A 19966-nucleotide genomic window follows, 5' to 3' on the forward strand; every position below is an offset into this window, starting at 1 on the left:
CGTCTCTTTGTCTCGTTCTTTCTCTCTGTGTATGTCTGTGTTCCTAAATGCAATGGCAACTAGGTATTTAGAATTAAATTGTAAACATATTGTCCCTCACATATGTTAGTTTAGCAAATTCAGCAGTCGCCTCCAAATATGGAGGGCATACTCCCATAGAGCTGCAATCCATCACTGTCACATCTGCTATGTTCATAATAACTCTCTAGTCACATTGAAAACATAACCCAAATTCGGTTTTCCCATGTCCCCAGATGGCTCTTGCTGCTGATTTCCTCAGGCCCAGACCCAACCAAGTTGCACCATGAGCACGCCTCCTCTGTCTAACATCTACTCTAGCTTCCTCTCTCACCCACCCTCAAAACCTGTCCCCTCAGCACTGCCTCGCTGCAGGAGACTGGCTCAGCAGCTGGGTCCCGAGAGCTCTCCTCTATGCTTCCTTGTCACAGGGTGAGAGTGGGAGCTCCTCCTGATGAGGCTCCATTCACCTCACAACTCAAACACAGGCACCAGGTATCTGCTGAAGTCACCAAGGGTCAGCTACACATTTCCCTTTCCTGTGTGAGTGTTTATTCTTTTCCCCTCTGTTAGATATTCCTCATAGTGCCTTGAACACGTGCTTGAGAAAAAGTAAGGAAAAAAAGAAGGGTTTGTTCGGGCTCGTGGATTAAGACGGCAGAGTCTGTCAAGATGGAGGACAACTGGCTCCTGGGAAGGTGCCACACTGGCTCCACGGCAATGGGCAAGCAGCAGCTACTTGATCTATCTTCATGGACCAGGCAGCTGGGACAACACAGGAAACAGCAGCCTATAAACCTCACAGCCAAAGGTGGCCCTAGGTATTAGATCCCACAGAGCTGGAGTTAACGTGGTAGTGAGATATCTCACCTGGGTCCTGGGAACTGAACTCAGGTCCCCTGCAAGAGCTGCGAGCGCTCTTAACCACTGGGCCATCTCTCCATCCCCACTTTATCTATTTTGAGTCAACTTTGTCCATTTACATATTTTCTAGCAATGTCTTGGGTTGGTTGACATTTTTAACTTCCATGGCCTGAAATCTGGCTTGAACACTGTATTTTGAGACAGTTATAGATTCCCAAGAAGTACACAGGAAGTCTTGGTGCACTACTCCTTCAGGCCTCCTTCAAGGCAAATACCTTGCGTAAATACCATGATAACAAGCAGAAACAGCACTTGTTCAATGCATACAGATGACTCAGACTTCAGCAGATCCAGCTGCACTCACGGTGTGCATATGTGTGTGTGTGCATGTATGTGTGTATGTGTGTGCTGTGTGTACATGAATGTGTATATGTGCATGTATGTATATGCGTATGTGTGTGCTATGTGTACATGAATATATGTATGTGTGTGTTGTGTGTGCATATATGTATGTGTGTATGTGTGTGTGCTATGTATGCATGTATGTATGTATATGTGTGTGCTATGTGTGTGCATGTATGTGTATGTGTGTGCTATGTGTGTGCATGTATGTATATGTATATGTGTGTGCATGTATGTGTGTGCATGTATGTGTGTTTGTCCCTGATGCTTCCTGAATAAAGCCATAGTCCCTACCTCCCACACACAACCACTGATCTGTTCCTCATCTCTACATTCTTCATCTTCTGGGAAGGACTAAAACAGGGTCTCCTCTAGCCCAAGCTGACCTTGAACTCCCTCTGTAGCTGATGACTTTGAACTGATCCTCCTGCATCTACCCACAAAGTTCTGGGTTAGTAGGTGTACCCAATATACCTAACCAACCATTAATCTTTTAAGGCACGTTTTCATCTATTACACATGGGGTTACTATGAAAAAAAGAGAACGTTTTTAAAGGTAATAGAGAAACATTATTTTGTTTACTTGAAAATACATGTATACTTATGCACATACATATAAAACAATAATCGTTAAAGAAGAGGTCGTGAATTTGAGAGGGAGTGGGATAGGGTGTGGGAGGAACTGGAGCTGGAGAAGTAAAACTGATGTAGATACAGTAGCCATGTATGGCATCGTCCAAAACTTTTAAATAAAAACATAGATGTGACTCACCCATAAGGACCTGCCAAAGCCTTCAAACAGTATCTCTATCTGCTATTGCCACCTTAAGTAACCATCAAGTGGGCTGCATCGTATGATCCAAGTGGCAGAGCAACCAGCACTGTAGCTGGGTCCCACTCAAAACTTGCAGCTCTCTGAGTTTATTGGTGTATGGGCTGGAGTAACACACCCAAGTATGGAGTTTCCCCCCACCTAAATCCAAAATGCTTTACTGACAAGTCCAGAGTGCCTGTCATTCCTTTGTCACTTAGTCCTATCAATATAATGTCATTGATGTGTGGGCCAATGGGTTACCTTGTGTACCAGGTTCCCTGCAAACTAAGCTATGCCACAGGGCTGTGGAGTTAATATACCCTTGAGGTAAAGGTATACTGCTGGCCTTGCCAGCTGATAGCAAATGGTTTCTGGCTGCCCTTAGGACAGGTTTCAAGAAAAAGGAACTTGCCAGACCAATAGCTGCATACTAGGTGCCAAGAGATATGTCAATCTGCTCAATGAGGAAGCTGCATTTGTGATTGGAGTTTGCCATAGTCAACTGTCATTCTCCATGATCCATCTGTCTTCTGCACAGCCTGAAAGGGAGAGTTAAAGGGACATGTGGGTGTAACCACCACCCGTGCATCTTTCTATTTTTTTTCAGATTTATTTATGTATTGTATCACTTTGTTTATAAGTGTTTTGCCTGCATGTATGTCTGTGCACCACATGTGTGCCGGGTACCCATGTGAAGGGAGCATTAGATCTCCTGGATCTGGAGCTACAGACAGTTGTGAGCTGCCCTATGGCTGCTGGGAATTGAACTGGAGTCCTCTGGAAGAGCAGCCAGTGCTCTTAACCTCCAAGTCATCTCTCTAGAACCTCTCATTTAAGAAAGAAAAAAATGTGTATGGTGTTTTGCCTACAAGTGTGTCTATGAACCACATATGTCCAGAGGAGCCATGAAGTCTCCTGGAACTGGAATTACATATACCTGTAAGCCACCAAGTGGGTGCTGTGACTCAAACCTGGGTCCTGTGCCAGAGCAACTAAGTGCAGTTAACCCCTGAGCCACTTCCACCCCCACTCCAGCCCCAGCATCCTGCAGGCCCTTAGTGGTAGCACTGATTTCAATAATCCTCCAGGGGATTTTCTTTTTGGGTTCACTACTTTCCCTGGTTGAGAAAACTAATGGCTTCCACTTGACCTTTCAGACCATAATAGCTCTCATTCCACACAACTGACAACTGCTGTTGGGATTCTGCCAACCTCTAAGTATGTCTGTCCCAATGATACTCTCTGGGACCTGTGAGTTCCTGGGCCCAGTGAACTCACGATGAGTCAGACATCGGCTGAAACGCCATTAATCACCCAACCTCTCTAAGCCTCTACATAACTGGAGGGCCAAAATGCTCTGGAGGGGATCTCCCAGAATCAGTGTCAATTTAGAGCCAGGGTCAAGTAGACCATAAGCATTCTGGGTTTTTTGTTTTGTTTTGTTTTTTGTTTTGTTTTTTGTTTTGCTTTTGCTTTTCCTGGATATATAGTTACCCTAATCAAACCTCATTGAGTTTTTTTTTATAAAAAGATTGACTGGCTTTGTTGACTGTAAAACTTTTGTTTGTTTGTTTGGTTTTCTGGAAAAGGTTTCCTTGTGTAGCCTGACTATCCTGAAACTCACTCTGTAGACTAGGCTGTAGAACTCAGAGATCCACCTGCCTCTGCTTCTGAGTGCTAGGATTAAAGGTGTGCACCACCACCACCACCTGGCATAAAACTTTTTGGAAGTGTGACACAGTTGTCAGGGGGGGTCTGTGTCTATAAGCTGACTTGTGTGGGAATTGGTTGAGGAACTGAGATTCTCTGTTGCTACAATTCAAAGTAAAGGTTTTAAATCTTTTTATTCATTTTATGTGTATGGGCATTATACCTGCATGCATGTCTGTGCACCACTTGCATGCCTGGTGCCTGCAGAAGTCAAAAGAGGACATTGGAGCCCATAGGACTACAACTATCACAGACTGTTGTCAACTGCCATGTGGGTGGGGGAAATTGAACCCCAGGTCCTCTGGAAGAGCAGTCAGTGCTCTTAAACACTGAGCTGGCTCTCCAGTCTCTCAAGGTAAATGTTTGATTTGCTCTGGAATTTGTTTACACAGATGGAGTAGTGCTCAGTAAGCCCCACTCACCATCTATTGCACTTTTGGGGACACACGCCACTGAACTACCCAAGTTGGACCATTTATGGACACTGTTTGGTCTCTGCTGTCTATTAGTATAGCATGTTGGGGGAGAAGAAGGTGAAGGTTAACATGTAGAAGAGACCAACGCTAACAGAAGACTGGAAACACATAACCAGGGACAGAGCACACCTGAGTAAAGCTCCTGACATTTATTCTCCAAATGTGGAACATCTGGGTATGCATGTGGGCATATAAATGGCACACAGAGGCGCATAACTGTTCTGACTCAGTGCCATCAGAGCTTCTAGCCTTTCCCAGCTCTCAGCACACATTCATTTTTTAGAGGAAAAAGCCATTCTCTTTCCTTTTATTTTAATTTTAAGTTACATTTATTTGTTTATTTATGCATGTGCGAGTATGTGTGTGTGTGTGTGTGTGTGTGTGTGTGTGTGTGTGTGCAAACTCACTGTACAGTTCTTGGACTCATAAGATGGCTTGGTACTACTCTCTCTACATGACCAGAGTAGTGTCGAGTCTTTAATGATTTCAGGTTTAGATGACTTGGAGAGCCGGATCAGACACCATCAAGCCCACTAGAGAAATTCACCCTTAGAGTTCTGTCTTTCTAGAACCTACTACTGGTGCCTCAATCTGGATGAAATTGGGTTCTTTGAGATAGAACTAATAGAAGAAATGTGTGTTATAAAGGAGGGTTTATTAGATTGACTTACACAACACTAGAGAGGCTGTTTGGTTCCAAAAGTTGATTGATTCTGCAGTCTCAATCTGGTGCTGAAGGCCTGGAAAATTCCTGAAGAGTCACTGGTGTTCCGTTCGTGTTAGAGAAGGCTGAAGAAACTTCAGTCTAACGTTAGCAGAGGACAGTAGCAGCAGACAGACATACTGGCTCCAGACCTAGGGAAGGCAGGCAGCCAGCACTGCTTTTTCTTTAAACTGGGCCACATTTTAATACTCGGTCACCTGTGGAAGGTGCTCATTCCTGCCCAGGTTAGACCGCTCTGGAAACACCTGTTAGAAATAAAACCTGGTAGTTCATTCCCAAATGAGCCCTGAGCAAGCTTAAGTCAAGTTACCAATGAACAGAAAACACTAGACCCTTGCTAACACTTGCTCACTAGCTAGTCTCTCCTCAGGACCCAATATACCCAAACTCTCTTAGGCTAACCCATACACACAATCTAGAATTTAGAGTAGACAACTGCTAACCACCAAGTTTCCCTGCAAGATGTTTTATCTGATAAGCATTACAATAAACAGGATGTAAAACATAGAATGAGCCCATGGAAGGTTTTGATCTGCTAGAGTATGTGAAAGGGCTGGTCCTGCAGATCCTTAAGATGCACCATCTCCATGACACAGGGCAACAACAGGATAGCCAAGAGGAGTTCCCATGAGGATCCAGTATTGGTTGGTATAGCAGAAGCCAGAAGCCTTGAACTAGACTCATTGCAGTGAATATTTGGAAGTAAAGATGCGTAGACAAAGGGGTATACTGTGGGACACACTGTAACATACTACAGCTTCCACAACAAGATTTTTTTTTTCTGCTCTTTCTGCAGGAAGGTTGCAAGGGCAGAGGGTGGATATAAAGGAACAGGGAAATGGGTGGGACTGGGATACACATTGTGAAATTCACAAAGAATCAATAAATAGTTTTTTTTTTTAAAAAGTAGCAACTACTGACTTCTTGGTAAGAGACTGGTGTGTCAGGATGGGAAGTCAATGCAAATGAATTTCAACATAAGATATCTAGGCATGTCAAAACAGCTCTTCCAGGGGGAAAAAAAATAAGTCATTGCACATGACCCATGCTCCTCAAACACAGCCTCTCATGAGTCTATTCATATTCCTTACTTGGGTGTAAATACCTGCTTGAGTATTTACTAACTATGCAATGGCCCTTAGATTTGTGTGGGGCACAGAAAAGAGGAGGCTCCCCAAAAGGTCTAGATGTTCTCCTATGAGGGTTCAATGCTGGGTTTGCAGTGACAGAGGCTTTGGCTTAACCCCACAAATAAATACCCACAGACTGCCCTGCCAGATTGTGAGGTGCAGCCCTGCCCTTACTGGCAGACACTGCTTCCCTAATGAGTCTGATCTTGACTGCTACTGGGTATTCATAGGAAAATGTCTCACATGTTACCATGCATCCTGAGTTGTACATCATAACCAGTTTTGTGTCAACTTGACACAGGCTAGATCATTTTAGAGGAAGGAACATGAATCAAGAAAATACCCACAACAGACCGGCCCATGAAAAAGCCTGTGGTACATTCTCTTGACTGATGATTGATGTAAGTGGATCCCTCCCACAGGTGGCAGTGCCTTGGGTGGATGGTCCTGGAGGGTATAGGAAAGCAGGCTGAGCAAGTCAGTGAGCAGCACTCCCCCATGGCTTCTGCTTCAGTTCCTGCCTCGAGGTGTGGGGTGCATCCCTCGCCCCTTCTATAAGAACATGGATCCTATTTGTTAGGACTCTGCCCTCCTAAATGAGTCACCTCCCCGAAGCCCATCTTTATATCATTGTCTTTGTGGTCAAACATTTCAACCTCAGTGATACTACATTGTCTCTGAGAAAGGAAGACACTTGCCAACAAATAAAGCATGGCAGAAGGCCTCATCCATGGGACTCACAAACCTGCGTCTCTACCACTCTAAAGCAGCTGGCTTGAAAATAAGGTACAGCACCAACTGGGTGGCTAATACAGCTGAGGCAGAATTCTCCAGAAGGCTGCTTGTTCTCTGCTTCAGTGTTCTCTGTCCAGCAATCTCTCCTGTAGTCATGAGTCATGGGTCCATAAATCAAGGGGTGAGGATAGGAACAGAGCTACTACTCACAACCCCTAGAGACTCTCTAGCAAATGTCTGCTTCCTTTTTGCACAATTTTATGCTCTCCTGGCCTAGAAATCTAGGAGTGCTTCCAGAATGAGGAGCACTCCTACAAGGAGATACAACACTACAGTGAAGAAATATGGACCCCTACTCTACTCCCAGCCAATCTGAGCTTCTCAGGCCAAGGAGGAGTTAGGGGTTGGTTGAATGCCTGACTGTGACTTCCAGGAGAGATCTGCAGTTCATGGCTCACTTGGGGTATCCAAGGTGTCATCAGGCCCTGGGATTAAAGTCAATGGGACCATAAGGACTTTCAGGCCAGGGAAAGGTGTGGGTTATCTGTCGGGTAAGAACCAAGACTAGCTAAGGTGCTGAGGGCAAATGGGCTGCAGAATGGGGTAGGGGGTGGAAGAAGGCATTTCTGACTGCTAGCTAAGACCATGTGACCACAGAAAGATTTCGGTGGCCACAGCACTTCCTCTTCTAAGAATGTGTCTGGAGCCATGACTCAGCAGTTAAAAGCACTGGCTGCTCTTGCAGAGGTCCTGGGTTTGGTTCACAGTACCTGCATGGCAGCTCACCATTGCCTGTCACTCCAGTTCTAGAGGATCCAACACCTCCTTCTGGCCTCCATGGGCATTATACACATGTAGTGTGCATTCATGCATACATACATACATACATACATACATACATACATACATACATACATACAAGCAGGCAAAACACCCATACACAAAAAATGAAAAGTTTAAAAAAATCTCAGACAGTTTTTCACTTTATAGCTCTGGCTGGCCCAGAACTTTCTATGTAGACCCAGCTGGCCTTGAATTCATAAAGATCCACCTGCTTCTGCCTCCTGAGTTCTGGGATTAAAACTGTATACCTCACACACAGCAAATTAATCTTTTTTTTTAAAGTGTGTATCTGTGGGTATATAGTCACATATGAGGACACAGCACCTGTTTCCTTCATGTTTTTCCCCTAGCTTATTCCTCAATCACGTGACCCATAGTCTTTGAGTAATGGATGTCAGGGAGACAACAGTATCACCCAGAACTGCACAGTCTCCTTTGGAGGAAGGGTCACAGGGTACTTGGAATACACCACATAGTTAGCTCGTGTTGTGTGGAACCACGGCCTTGTAGTCATTACTGGGATGTAAAGGGAGACTTAGGGAGACGTTGCTAGTCACGTTGACATGCCATCGTGTAGACGTGGGTGGACTTGGAAGCTTAGGGTGGCAGCCTGACTCCAGTTGTGGGTTTCCCACATAGCTGAGATAGGTTTCTGGAGGATTTTCTGGAAGACACTGAAACTTGAATCAGTAGTTGTGGGGAAGACTCACCTCGCCCAACGTGGGCAGTAGCATCTGAACTGAGCTGAGGGTCCTGATTAAAAACTTCTCCCCTCCCCTAGTCCCCTCCTCCAGGCGTATTTCTTTTGCCCATGAACATCAGACTTCTATGATGACATCAGGCTCTCTGGGAGAGCCTTTAGATCCAGGACCTTCACTGGCAGCCCTGACCTCTGGCGGTAGGCCGTCAGCCTTGGGTCGTGTATTAGTTCATTGGCTCCCCTGGCTCTAAGTGAATTGAACCTCACTAGATGTTCCCCAGGTCTTCAGACCACACATGGGACTCAGTGGGACTTCTCTGTTTCCACAACCATATATGCCAATCTCCCTAATAAGTCCCTCTCATCTGTCTCTGTGTCTTGGGGTAGAGATGTAGTCAAATGGAGAAGGCTGCTATGCTCTCTGGACCCTCCTCACTAGAGATGCTCCAGCTCATAGGCGTTGTCTCACTCGAGTTCTTGTTCCTTCTAAGGCCACCTGTGTGCGTCTTAGCAGTGACTGATGAATGGACAAAAGGACACCACCTTCATCTCAGTTCTCAGTGTCTCCAAAGGGATGAATCAGCTCCAAGATGGCCTCAGGATATTGAAGCTATCTTGAAAGGCAGATCCACTCCTTCTCCCAACAGTGGAGTGGGACAGAGAGCTATTCCTGGCCCTTGGGCATTTATGGTTTACAAGAAGCCTGCCTTAGGCAGATGCTGTGGGCCTGCCAGACTAGAGATCCAAAGCCTGGGGCCAAAACCTGGCTGTTATTATGGGTAGAAGCTGCCTTGTAGGACAGGAAAACATAAATCCTGGATTTCCTAAATAGAGCAAGAGGAGCCAGAGACCTCTGATCTGGCTAGAAAGACAGTTGCCCACGGAGACTTGCAGGTCTGTATCTCCATCCACACAGCGGGCTCTTCCTATGTCAATACATTCGCAATCCCAGTCAGAGACAGACGGAGAGAGTAATAGCCTCCTCCACCAGGTGGTGTGTCTGCACCCTGCACCTCAACTTGACAGTGACACCAGGACTCAGAAGTGCATGTATCCTGCAGACACTGATCCCCAGCCCTGGCTGGCTTTACTATGATCAGCCTAGTGCACAATGGGTCTTGGCTTTAACTTGGGACAGGAAGCATTCCCAGACCCCTGGCAGGCTAGAGAAGGTGGGTAAGTCAGAGGTGGACTCCTTGCTGGAGCCCTATCCTACCCTTACCTGGAGCTCATTCCCTGCTTCTGGACTCTCTCTAGTGGCCTCTGAACCTGTGCATCCTTCCTTCTCCCTCTTCCCCTCTCTGAGGAGTGCCCTGTCAAGAGGCCGTCAACCCATTCAGCCTCCTCTTTGCCTGGACTCCAAACAGCTTCACTCAGACCCATGCTCATCACAGCTTCCCATTCCCGGTCCTGTGGGGCAATGTCCTTTGTGGACTCTTCTGACTCTCCTATCTGCCAAAAATTTTGGACCTCTGAGTCTTATTTAATAATTTTTCTCTCTTAATTACTTAGTATTGATCTGGAGCCCAGAGCCCAGCTCTACTGCAAAGGATTAATAGCAGGCAGTGCTTATGACCATTCACTTTCCATAATGTTACATCCTGAACCCAGCCGTACCCCACCCACTCACCCATTAGTCCTCAGGTCTAGCCCCATCCCCCCAGCCACTCACTTGCTCCTAAGCACCTTCCCACTTCCTTCTCCCACAGCCTTACCCAAGCTGGCTTGGTCATTCACTCATGCTTGAAGAAATAGGAAGCAGAGATAGTTAAAGATTCCAGAACTTTCTCCCACCACATCCACCCTTCCTGGCTTTCCCCCGAGTATTCCCAGCTATTTCCTTGCTTTGAAAGACTTGCGTCCAATCCAAAATTTAGGTTCTCTATTGGGAAGATCCGTCCTCCTTCTCTCTACAATTACTCTATCCTGGAGTGGTCTCCCCATCCAGGCCCAGGAACCCCCTTGACCTATCAGGGTCCTGACTGGAGGTGAGTAGGCGGATATACTTGACCACCCACACCTTTTCCTAAGCACTGCCCACTTCTGGTCTCACCTAACAGCCTCTCTGTGGGAACTTCAGAGTCCCCTTCAGAGAAGTCGGCCTCCCCTGTGTGACCTGGTCACATGGACGTTGGCAGGCAATGCTATCAACAGCAGGCAGCCCCTCGTAGAGTCTAAACAGTGAGAGAAATAGAAGAGGAAGAGTCCCTGTGACAAAGCGAAGGGCCCGAAATCTCAAGGTGCCCTTTATGCTCTCAAAAATACAGTCTAGGGAAAGAGGAACTAAGGCTGTGTTTGGGGTAGCCTGGCTCTGACCAGAAGATGCTGGGCTCAGTGGGCATCAGCCCCGTGTGAGCCTGATCACTGCAGAGGTCAGAGATGATTTCTCCAGACTATTCCCTCCAGCCCCTCTAGCCCCTCTAATCCATGGGGATGGGACAGAGGTGGGAGTCAGACAGAAGGTGCCGGGCCTCCCTAGGTTTATATTTCACAGGGACGAAGGCACCAAGAACATCACAGCCAGCCCCGGCCACTCCTCAGAACCCCTCTCCCCTCAGAGGATGGCTCTTAAAGGCTACTCTCAGGGCCGAGCAAGCACTCCTGGGTAGATGGTGAAGGTGACCCTGGCCTCACATTAGCTGGCAGCACTGCTGGGGTCTTTGCACAGAGTGACACAGAGACCATGAACGCAGGCCCTGTGGGCTGAAGCTCCACCCTCCAGCCCAGACAGGGACCATCTGACCCTCTCCTCAGGGACAGGGCCTCCTTTTTCTGGCTCAGCCCAGATTTCCGGATTCCATTGCCTGCTAGGAGTCCTGAGGTGGAAATAATAAAAAAGTTCTAGCCAGCCCTCTCTGACCCAGAGAACTGTGTGCCAACCTTGGAACTGCACCATCCAAAGGGCCAGGGTCCTACAGTAAGGGCAGCTGCAATGTCCTGCCAGTTACCATCAGGGTGACAGTTCTCCAGAGGACAGCCAGGTCTCCCCCCAACCCCCAACAGCTGCAGTATCCACCCCACCCCCAAGGAATCCACAACTGTTGCTTCCCTCTTCCTCCAACAGCTGGACTGGAGGGGAGGAGTTGAGTCCCGCAGATCCTGAAAGAGACTCATCCTGGCCCAGAGGTGACCTCCACAAGCTCCCTGAGAGTTGAACAGATCTGACATCTCAAGGATTCCAGAAGATGCCAAGGTGCTCTCCTGGGCACAGCAAGTCTAGGCCTCCCAGTACCAGGCCATCACCTCATTGCAAACCATTCCATAGACAACTGCAGGCCACAGACAAGCTCTCAAGCCCTTGGTACATATAGCCTGTCATACACAGACCTGCTTTGAGCTCCCTTTTCTTCCTTGACTCTGAAGACTTGAGTCTTTTGAAAACCTCACAAGTTAGAGCTCTTTATTGTCCCTAAAGCAGAAAGGTCTCCCTTCCTGGTGACCTTTTGACTATCTCCGTCCATATGCTGGTCACTGGCGGTGGCTCTTCCTGGACATGTATTACTGCCCTTGTGAGTTTCCCCCAGCTCCCCGCTGGTTCCCCTTTTACCAAAAAGAACACTTGCGAGTACAGGCCAGAGCCTGACCCTCCAGGTCCCCAGGGGCAGGCTCAAACTCTAGCCTTTACTCTCTCACTTCCTATGCTGTCTGGTCTGAGGTTTTCGTCCACAAGCTCACCAAGCGTCAGCCATAGGCTTCACCTCAGTTATGTCTCTGCTTAGCCATTCAGTTAACCACCGATGGGTAGTGATCGCTTTTTCCTCATCCCCTCTGGCTCCTCCCAAATTCCCTAACTTGCTGACAGGTCTTCTTATTTCCTGCCCACTCCCTCTCCCCCAGAGCTCTCCTGGTTAGCTGAGTGTGATGACCAGAAATGACTAGACTCCCTGTTCTAGTTTGTTTTCTGTTGCTGTGATAAAAACACCATGATCAACAGGTCAACTTAGGGGCAGAAATGATTTACTTGGCTTATACTTTCAGGTCTCTGTCTGTCACTGAAGCAGAAACTATGAGTAATGTTGCTTCTTGGTTTGTTTGCAGACTTGTGTTTAGCTAGCTTTCTCATATGTCCCAGGATGAACTGCCTAGGGAATGGTGTTGCCCACGGTTGGATGGGCCCTCCTACATCAATTAACAATCAAGAGAATCCCTCATGCACATGCCAACAGACCAATCTGACCTAGAAAATCCCTTGAGACATCTTTCTCAGGAGACTCTAGGCTTCCCTCTTCTTAATACAGTTAAAGCTAACTAGAACATTCCCCTAAACAGACAACATCCATTCAGGACACTGGGATTCAGACCCCTCAGGAAGGACAAGCCTAATGGTAAATGTAGGGGCAATCAGCCCCAAGCATCAGGCATGGTACAGAATTCCTGGGTCCCTGTGGCAGAACCAATTAAAGAACTCAAGTATGCTTGTCTATCAACCCCAAGGCACACGCCTATTTCTACTCCTCTTTTCCCAGACCATCCACCTGCTGTGGAGACCCACCTGAGCTGTGTTTATATACATATATACATATACATCATATACATATACACATATATATTTTATGCAGCCACAATTCATCTGCCATAAAACATCCCAATGGACAGATTGTGGTCCATGTTCTCTGTAATCAGATATATGCAACCAAAACTCTAAAGATATGATAAGAACTCTCAGGTACCATTAGCACCACCTTCCCAGATCCAGGTAAGGGCAAGCCTCCCTTCTACCTCTATTATTCCACCACTGTTAGTTTGCATACTCTCAACCCCTTCTTTTGAGATAGGGTCTCTCTATGAAGTCTCGCTATTCTGAATCTCTCTGTGAAGACAATGCTGGCTGGCCTTGAACTCACAGAAACCTGTCTGCCTCTGCCTCCTGAGTGCTAGAATCAAAGGAATGCATACACCTGCCTGACTTTTCTCAGTATTTTAAAATGAAGCATTGAATACAAAGTCTTTTACGCCTGGCCTCTTTCATCAAGAAAACATTTAAGGGTTTTGTTTGTCTTTGTCTTGAGACAGGGTCTGACTTTATAGGTCTGGTTGGCCTGGAACCTGTGGAAATCCTCCTGTCTCTGCCTTCCAGATTACAGGCATATGTCACAATTCCTGATTCAGCATTTTTCAAGGCCCGTCTGAGTTATAGCATGTATCATGGCTTCCTTCATTTTAACGGCTGCATTATACTTTGTGGTCTGGACAATGTCATGTGGACTCACTTGTCACTTAATGGGCATTTTCGGTTTTTATACTTAAAAAACATTATTTTACTTTTATGTGTACCTTGGGTTCTAAAAGAACAAAACTGTTATGAATGAATACATATTAATAAATACATATTAAAAGAGTATTAGAATGACTTACAGGCTGTGGTTTGGCATTCCAACAATAGCAGTCTCCCCGAAAGGCCAAGAATCTGATAGTTGTTCAGTCCGAGAGACTGGGTGTCCCTAGTGCTAGAGTCCTGGGGGATTCCTGAGGACATGCTGATCTTTGGTCTATGTTAGAGTCCTGACGAAAGTAAATTCTAACACCAGCAAAGGAATGACTCACCAGAAAAACACATGAACATCCCAGGGAGAGTAAGGGAAAACCAGGAAGAAAAAGCAAGTTTCCTTCTTCCACATCTTTTTACATGGGCTGACAACAGGTGTCTCCCAGGGTTAGGTCTCCCCCCCTAAATGAAGCAATCCAGTAAATCCCTCAAAGGGATGCTTCGCTGCTTGAGCTTTAGTTGATTCCAGATATAGTCAAGTTAACAGCCAAAGTTGGTCTTTTTAAGGTGTATGGGTGCTTTGCCTGCGTGTATGTGCATCATGTGCATGTAGTACCTGTCAAGGCCAGAAGAGGGCATTAGATCCCGTTGAATTGGAACTACAGGCTATTGTAAGGATCCACACTCCCATCCCTGTGATTTAGCAGCAAGTCCTCTTAACTGCTGGGCCACCTCACCAGCTCTGGTTCTACTTTTTGGCCACAATAACAAATATATATGCAAAAAGTTTGTGGATCCGATTTTGAATGGATGTGTTTTCATGGCTCTTGGTCGTACATATACATGTTTACGCATGGGTAAATCCATGGACCAAACGTCTTGATTATCAATCCCCCTCCAGACAAATTCATGTTTCCTTTGAGGGAATTTAGAAGTTTTATGACAACAGAAACTGTCCTCTGGTGACAGTATGAAGACGGTTATTTGTTGTCACAGGTGCTGTTTAGAAATGAGTGTTTTCCTGAAAGTATACCATCCTCTTTCACTCCTGTCGCATACAGAATTACAGAGAGCGTGGGAACCATGGTTACCGGAAGTTCAGCTCATGTATTGGTCTCTATTTACTGTTCAAGTGGAAAGGTGAAACCCTTCAGGTGTCTGGGCGCTTGCATGCCTAGAGATTATTACTGGATTTAGAGTCACTGCCTGAGTCCCAACAAGCCAGATTTCGCTGCTCATCCTTCATAAACCCCTTAAAAGTGCCGAGTTAAGGGGCCAGAGATATGGCTCAGTGGTTAAGAGAACTGCTGCTCTTGCAGAGGGCCCATGTCAGACAGATCACAACAACTTGTAACTCCAGCTCCAGAAGCTCCTACATCCCTCATGGGTCTCTACAGGCACCTTCCCCTCCCCCACTGCAGAGAGAGAGACAGAGACAGAGACAGACAGAGACAGAGAGACAGAGACAGAGGCAGGCAGAGAGCATACACTCACACAGACACATTTATACATAAATGAAATGGAAACAAACTTTTTTTCAAAAAGACACAACTTAATAAACAGAAAGGGAGCAATTTCTCCACCATGGCCACATTGGGAAGAGAGATAGTGGGATCCAGCAATCCTCTGTCCCAAGTTCCTCTTCTGAGCACTAGCATGAGGTTAAGGTTACAGAGCTCAGATGTGCATAACTGAGCAGCCCTGATCGAGGTATGGATCCTTGGTCCACCGTCATTTCAGTCCCCAAAATCTTTCCTACTATGTCCTTTGACAAGCTGTAAATCTTTCTTCGGGTGACAGAGCCCTCTCCCAATTGTTCCAGCATGCCCACCTTTTCTTCTCCCAGCATATTTCTGGGGGAATCCTAATTTCTTGGGGTCCATTGTCTTAACAGTCTGATAGCCAAAGAGAGGGGCAGGCAGGTTGGTTCCTCCCAGGCAGCCCACTAAGAGGCATCCTTCGGGCTGGTGCTCGACTGCGTTCTGACAGTGTGACATATTTACAAATACGGCTTTCAATTCCCCTTTTTCTCAACAAATCAGAACCAATCTCTTGCCAATACAACGTTTGGAACTTCCTGTCTTAGTACAAATATTGAGTTGTGACAAAATAGTTGTCAAAGCTAACGTCAGGAAGAGATTGTTTTGGCTCCTGGTTAAGGCTCCTGCTGAGAAGGCGAGGCAGCAGGGAGGTGAGGCAGTGGTCACTTCACAGTCAGCACAGAGGGATGCTGGCGCTCAGTGATTTCTCTTTCTTCTTTCATGCAGCCTGGGTCCAAGCCCGTGGAATGGAACCTTGTTTTTGTCCTTGCTGCTTGTGTGCCTGGTGTCATAGATAGGAAATTACTATTTAACACAAGGTCACTGGTGCCTATTTCCTTTCTTTCCTTCTTTGCTTCTTTCTTCCTTAAGAATTTCATCTTGGCTGTCCTGAAACTTGCTCCATAGATGAGTCTGGCCTTGAACTCAGAGTTGTGCCTGCCTCTGCCTGCCAAGAAGGCATACACCACCATGCCCAGCTAAGGGTTTAGCTCTTACCTTCGGATTTAGGACTCATTCTTTAAGATTTTCTTTTATCTAGTTAATTTTTAACTGTTTTACGTGTATAGATGTTTAGTCTGCATGCCTCATGTGTGCCAATGGGAGCACTGAGGGCTTCAGATCCCCTGGAACTGGAGTTGCATGTGGTTGTGAGCTGCTGGGTGAACACTAGAAACTGAATACAGGTTCCCTTGAAGAGCAGCCAGTGCTTGAGTCATGGCTCTAGCCCCAGGTCTCATTTTGATCATAATGTTGGCAGGTATGACACTGGATAAATTGATCTTTGCTTTTCTGGGTACAAAGATAGCTATACCAGAGCTGTGTTAAAAAGAAGACCACTCCTTCCCCCACTGAACTGTCTTGTCCTCTCATTTAAAACCAAAGATCTGTTTCGAGAATTTCAATTCTATTTATTCCATTGATCCCCATTGCTATTGTGCTGGTTAGTTTTTTGCTTTGTTTGTTGTTGTTGTTGTTTCTGTTTTTGTCAACCTGGCACAAGCTGGTATCACCTGGGAAGAGGGAGCCTCAATTGAGGAAGGGCCTCCATCGAGTTGGCCTGTGGACAAGTCTTGGGAGGGTTCAGATAGTGGATGGTGTCACCCCTGAGTGAGCTGTCCTGGATTGTCTAAAATAGCAAATGAGGGAACCGAGGAGGAGCAAGTCAATAAGCAGCATCCCTCCATGGCCTCTGCTTCGGTCCCTGTCTTGGTTTTCCACAATGATGAACTGTGATTGGTATGCATAAGCCAAATAAATTATTTCCTCCTGGTGCTGGAGAGTTCTATGTCAACTGACTAAAGTCAGCCGAGAGAGGGGAACCTCAATTTTAAAAATGCCTCCAAAAATGAAACAGAAAAAAGGAGATAAAATTAGGTTTCCACAAGATAGGTAAGCCCATGAGGCATTGTCTTAATTAGTGATTGGTGAGGGAGGGGCCAGCCCATTGTGGGTGATGCTAGCCCTAGGGTTCTATAAAAAAGCAGGCTGAGCAAGCTGTGGTGAGCAAGACAGTAAGCAGCACCCCTCCATGGCCTCTGCATCAGCTCCGGCCTCCAGGCTCCTGCCCTGTTTTGATTCCTGTTCTAACCGCATTGTATGGAAGTGTAAGCCAAATAAACACCTTCCTCCCTAAGTTGCTTTGGTCATGGGGTTTCATCGCAGCAGTAGCAACCCTAATTAAAACACTCCCCCAATTACTTTCGGTCCTGGTATTTATCACAGCAGGAGGAAGCAGACTAAAATAGCTATCCTTATGCTGCTCCTCTGTCTCTCCCACCTCCCCTTTTGGAGACAAGGTCCCATATAGACGAGACTGGCTTTGAACTCCCGACTCTCCTGCCCTCACCCTTTAAATGCTAGAAGTACAGCCATGTTCTACCATCCCTGACTTTAGAACTATACTCTCCTGACTACTCTTGCTCTGTAGTGTGAATCAAGAAGTATAAACCCTCCATCTTTCAATCTTTTTCAAAATCATTTTGGCTATCCTTAGTCCTTTGCCTTTCTCTGTGAATTTAGGATCAAGTCTTGCAAGATGGTTCAGTGGCTAAAGGAGCTTGTGGCCAAGCTTGGTGACTTCAGTTCAATCCCTAGGACCCCACATGGTGGAAGCAGAGACTCTAGTTGTACTCTGACTTACACACACATGCTATAGCATGCACATGTGCACACACACAGAGAGAGAGAGAGAGAGAAAGAATAAATAAATAAAATGTATTTTTTAATTGAATTGAATTTAGAATTAGCATAAACAGCCAGACAACTTCTGAAGTGTTAGGACCTGAATGATAATTTTGTCTTTGGCTTGTGAAGGTCAGATCCTCTCAAATATGGTTAGATACTTGGTTTCTTCCAAGTCTGCAAGTCTCACACATCAAGACTTTATCCCTTGATGTTTTGTTCTTTCTGCTCCTTTTCTAAATGAGATCATCATTTAGACTCCATTTTGGATTATTTACTACTGGTCTATAGAAATGCGTTTTGTCTTTTGCATACTGATTTTTTTTATCTGCCACATTGTTAAACACGTTTACTCATACAACTGTTCATTGCCTTGTCTCATTCCTGTGCTGAAAATACCTGACAAGGTGACGTAAAGAAGAAAAGATTTATTTAGGCTCCCAGTTCAAGGGTATAGTTCATAACAATAGGGAAAGCAGCTTGTTACATAACACCCAGGATCAGGAAGCAGAGATAAACTACTGGCCTTCTGCTCACTTTTCTGATTTTTATTCAGTATAGATCCCAAGTCCATGGAATGGTGCCGCTCACACTTAGGGTGGGCTTTCCCTCTTCAGTCAACCCAGTCTAGAAACTCCCTCACAACATGCCTGTCTCACAGGAGATTTTAAATATTTACCAGCATCCAATCCCGAACGGCATTTTTCCTTCTTGCCGGATCATCCTTCCCAGAACCCTGGGGAGAAATGCCAAGACTGTCTTGTTCACTTCATCTTGTTTTGCCTGGATTTTGTGGGTGAGGAGCCTTCAGTCTTCCTCGAGAAGACATAGGTACAGGACTTGTATGAATCTTCAGTCTTTCCTCAGGTCTGGAGGACAGATCCCCTTCTATTGCTGTTGAATGAAGTATTTTATCAGGAGAGTTGTGGCGCTTGGAAAGTAGAGAACTGCATTTCCTATGACTGTGGAGATGCTCACAAGAGTTTTCTCTGGCACTGCTCGGCTGTTTTTGGATGCTGAGATCTTTCAGTACACAGCTGTCTTGCTCCCTGACCTGCATATGAATTTCTAGCAAGCAGAAGTAATGGCAGCGGCCAACCTCTTTGCTTGAGCAAGCCCTACATAAGTAGCCCAGTTTGGGTAGTCTTCACAAATTTTAGGAAACTAAGAAACAAGAGTGGTTCTGCAACAAAATCCCCTACCTCCTGCCAAATGCACACAGCAGGACTCCTCTGTGGAGTGAGTCACAGGACTCTGGGACTGGGCCAAAAAGGGCTTGACCTTGACTTTCCCACAGACCAGGCCCTGCTGTAAGTGACAAGGACATATTGCCCTTATGCACTTAGAGACTCTCTGCAGCAACTCTGTCACACTTGGGGACACTGAGAAGCCAGTACAAAGTCATACAGTCAGGAGAATTTTGAGACAAGCCCTGGCTATGAAGACCTGTTCTTCCCACTTTCCTGGTGGACAAGGGAAAGCAAAGAGAAACCTCCTATCCTGGGCTTGGGCTTCCTCCCCCATTCCTTAACACAGCACATCTGCCTCCATCACTGGTTTCTTGGAACCCAGAAAGCTCAGGCCGAGCTAACCACAGAGGACAATTTCTGATGCACTCTTGGGTGCACATTGGGTAGGACACATGTCCTACCAAGTGGGCCTCTTTGTTCCCCCCATGACCTCATAAGGCCAGACTGGCAGGATGTTAGGCAAGGCACTTAAGATGTGGTACTCACAGGTGCAGGTCCTGAAAGGCAGTCCCACATACTCTTGCAACCAACCAGCCATCTCAGCAAGTCTCCTGGAACCTATGAGATTGTTCCCTACACCAACCCCTTCAATCGGAACAGAATGCAGCCTAAGTCTGCCTTCCACCTAACTCAGACCTGCCTGGCCTTCTTCAGTCTATATCTGTTCCTGGTTCAAAAGCTTCCTTTTTTTGTACCTCGCCCTTTTCACAAGGCTTTTCAGGTGTGAGAGTCTGGAGCCATCTTAGCTCCTCTAAGACACATAGTGCAGGTCTAATAAATGTGTTCCTATTTCCTGGGAAGATGCAACATAAACATCCATTCACTCCAGATAGGGAACTGACAATAGACCAGAGAAAGATCTTACCAAAGC

At 46.2% G+C, this 19966-nt stretch overlaps 1 protein-coding gene and 1 long non-coding RNA gene across 14 annotated transcripts in view; one reads left to right on the forward strand and one right to left on the reverse strand.

Annotated features, from left to right (window-relative positions):
* The window catches only part of Tspan32 (tetraspanin 32), a 45574-nt gene that overhangs the window by 23762 nt on the left and 1846 nt on the right, over positions 1-19966 (forward strand). For 6 of the 13 annotated variants that reach the window (XM_087577422.1, XM_087577397.1, XM_087577430.1 and 3 more), the window contains one exon: positions 11481-13755. The exons of 5 other annotated variants lie outside the window; for them this stretch is intronic. In XM_087577422.1, coding sequence (XP_087433548.1) covers positions 11481-11503 — 23 coding nt within the window. In that variant the 3' untranslated portion in view covers positions 11504-13755. Of the gene's footprint in view, positions 1-11480; positions 13756-19966 lie in introns of those variants that run through there. 2 more of the 13 variants (XR_015633726.1, XR_015633716.1) reach the window with 1 other exon arrangement.
* Positions 1837-19079, reverse strand: LOC147997015 (uncharacterized). The gene is made up of 3 exons (XR_015652744.1): positions 18525-19079; positions 4956-5253; positions 1837-2637 (listed from the first exon to the last, which is right to left on the reverse strand). It is a non-coding gene; the product is annotated as an uncharacterized LOC147997015 (long non-coding RNA).

Source organism: Rattus norvegicus, chromosome 1, assembly GCF_021556685.1.
Source record: "Rattus norvegicus strain SHRSP/BbbUtx chromosome 1, alternate assembly SHRSP_T2T, whole genome shotgun sequence".
Classification (NCBI taxonomy): Eukaryota; Metazoa; Chordata; class Mammalia; order Rodentia; family Muridae; genus Rattus; species Rattus norvegicus.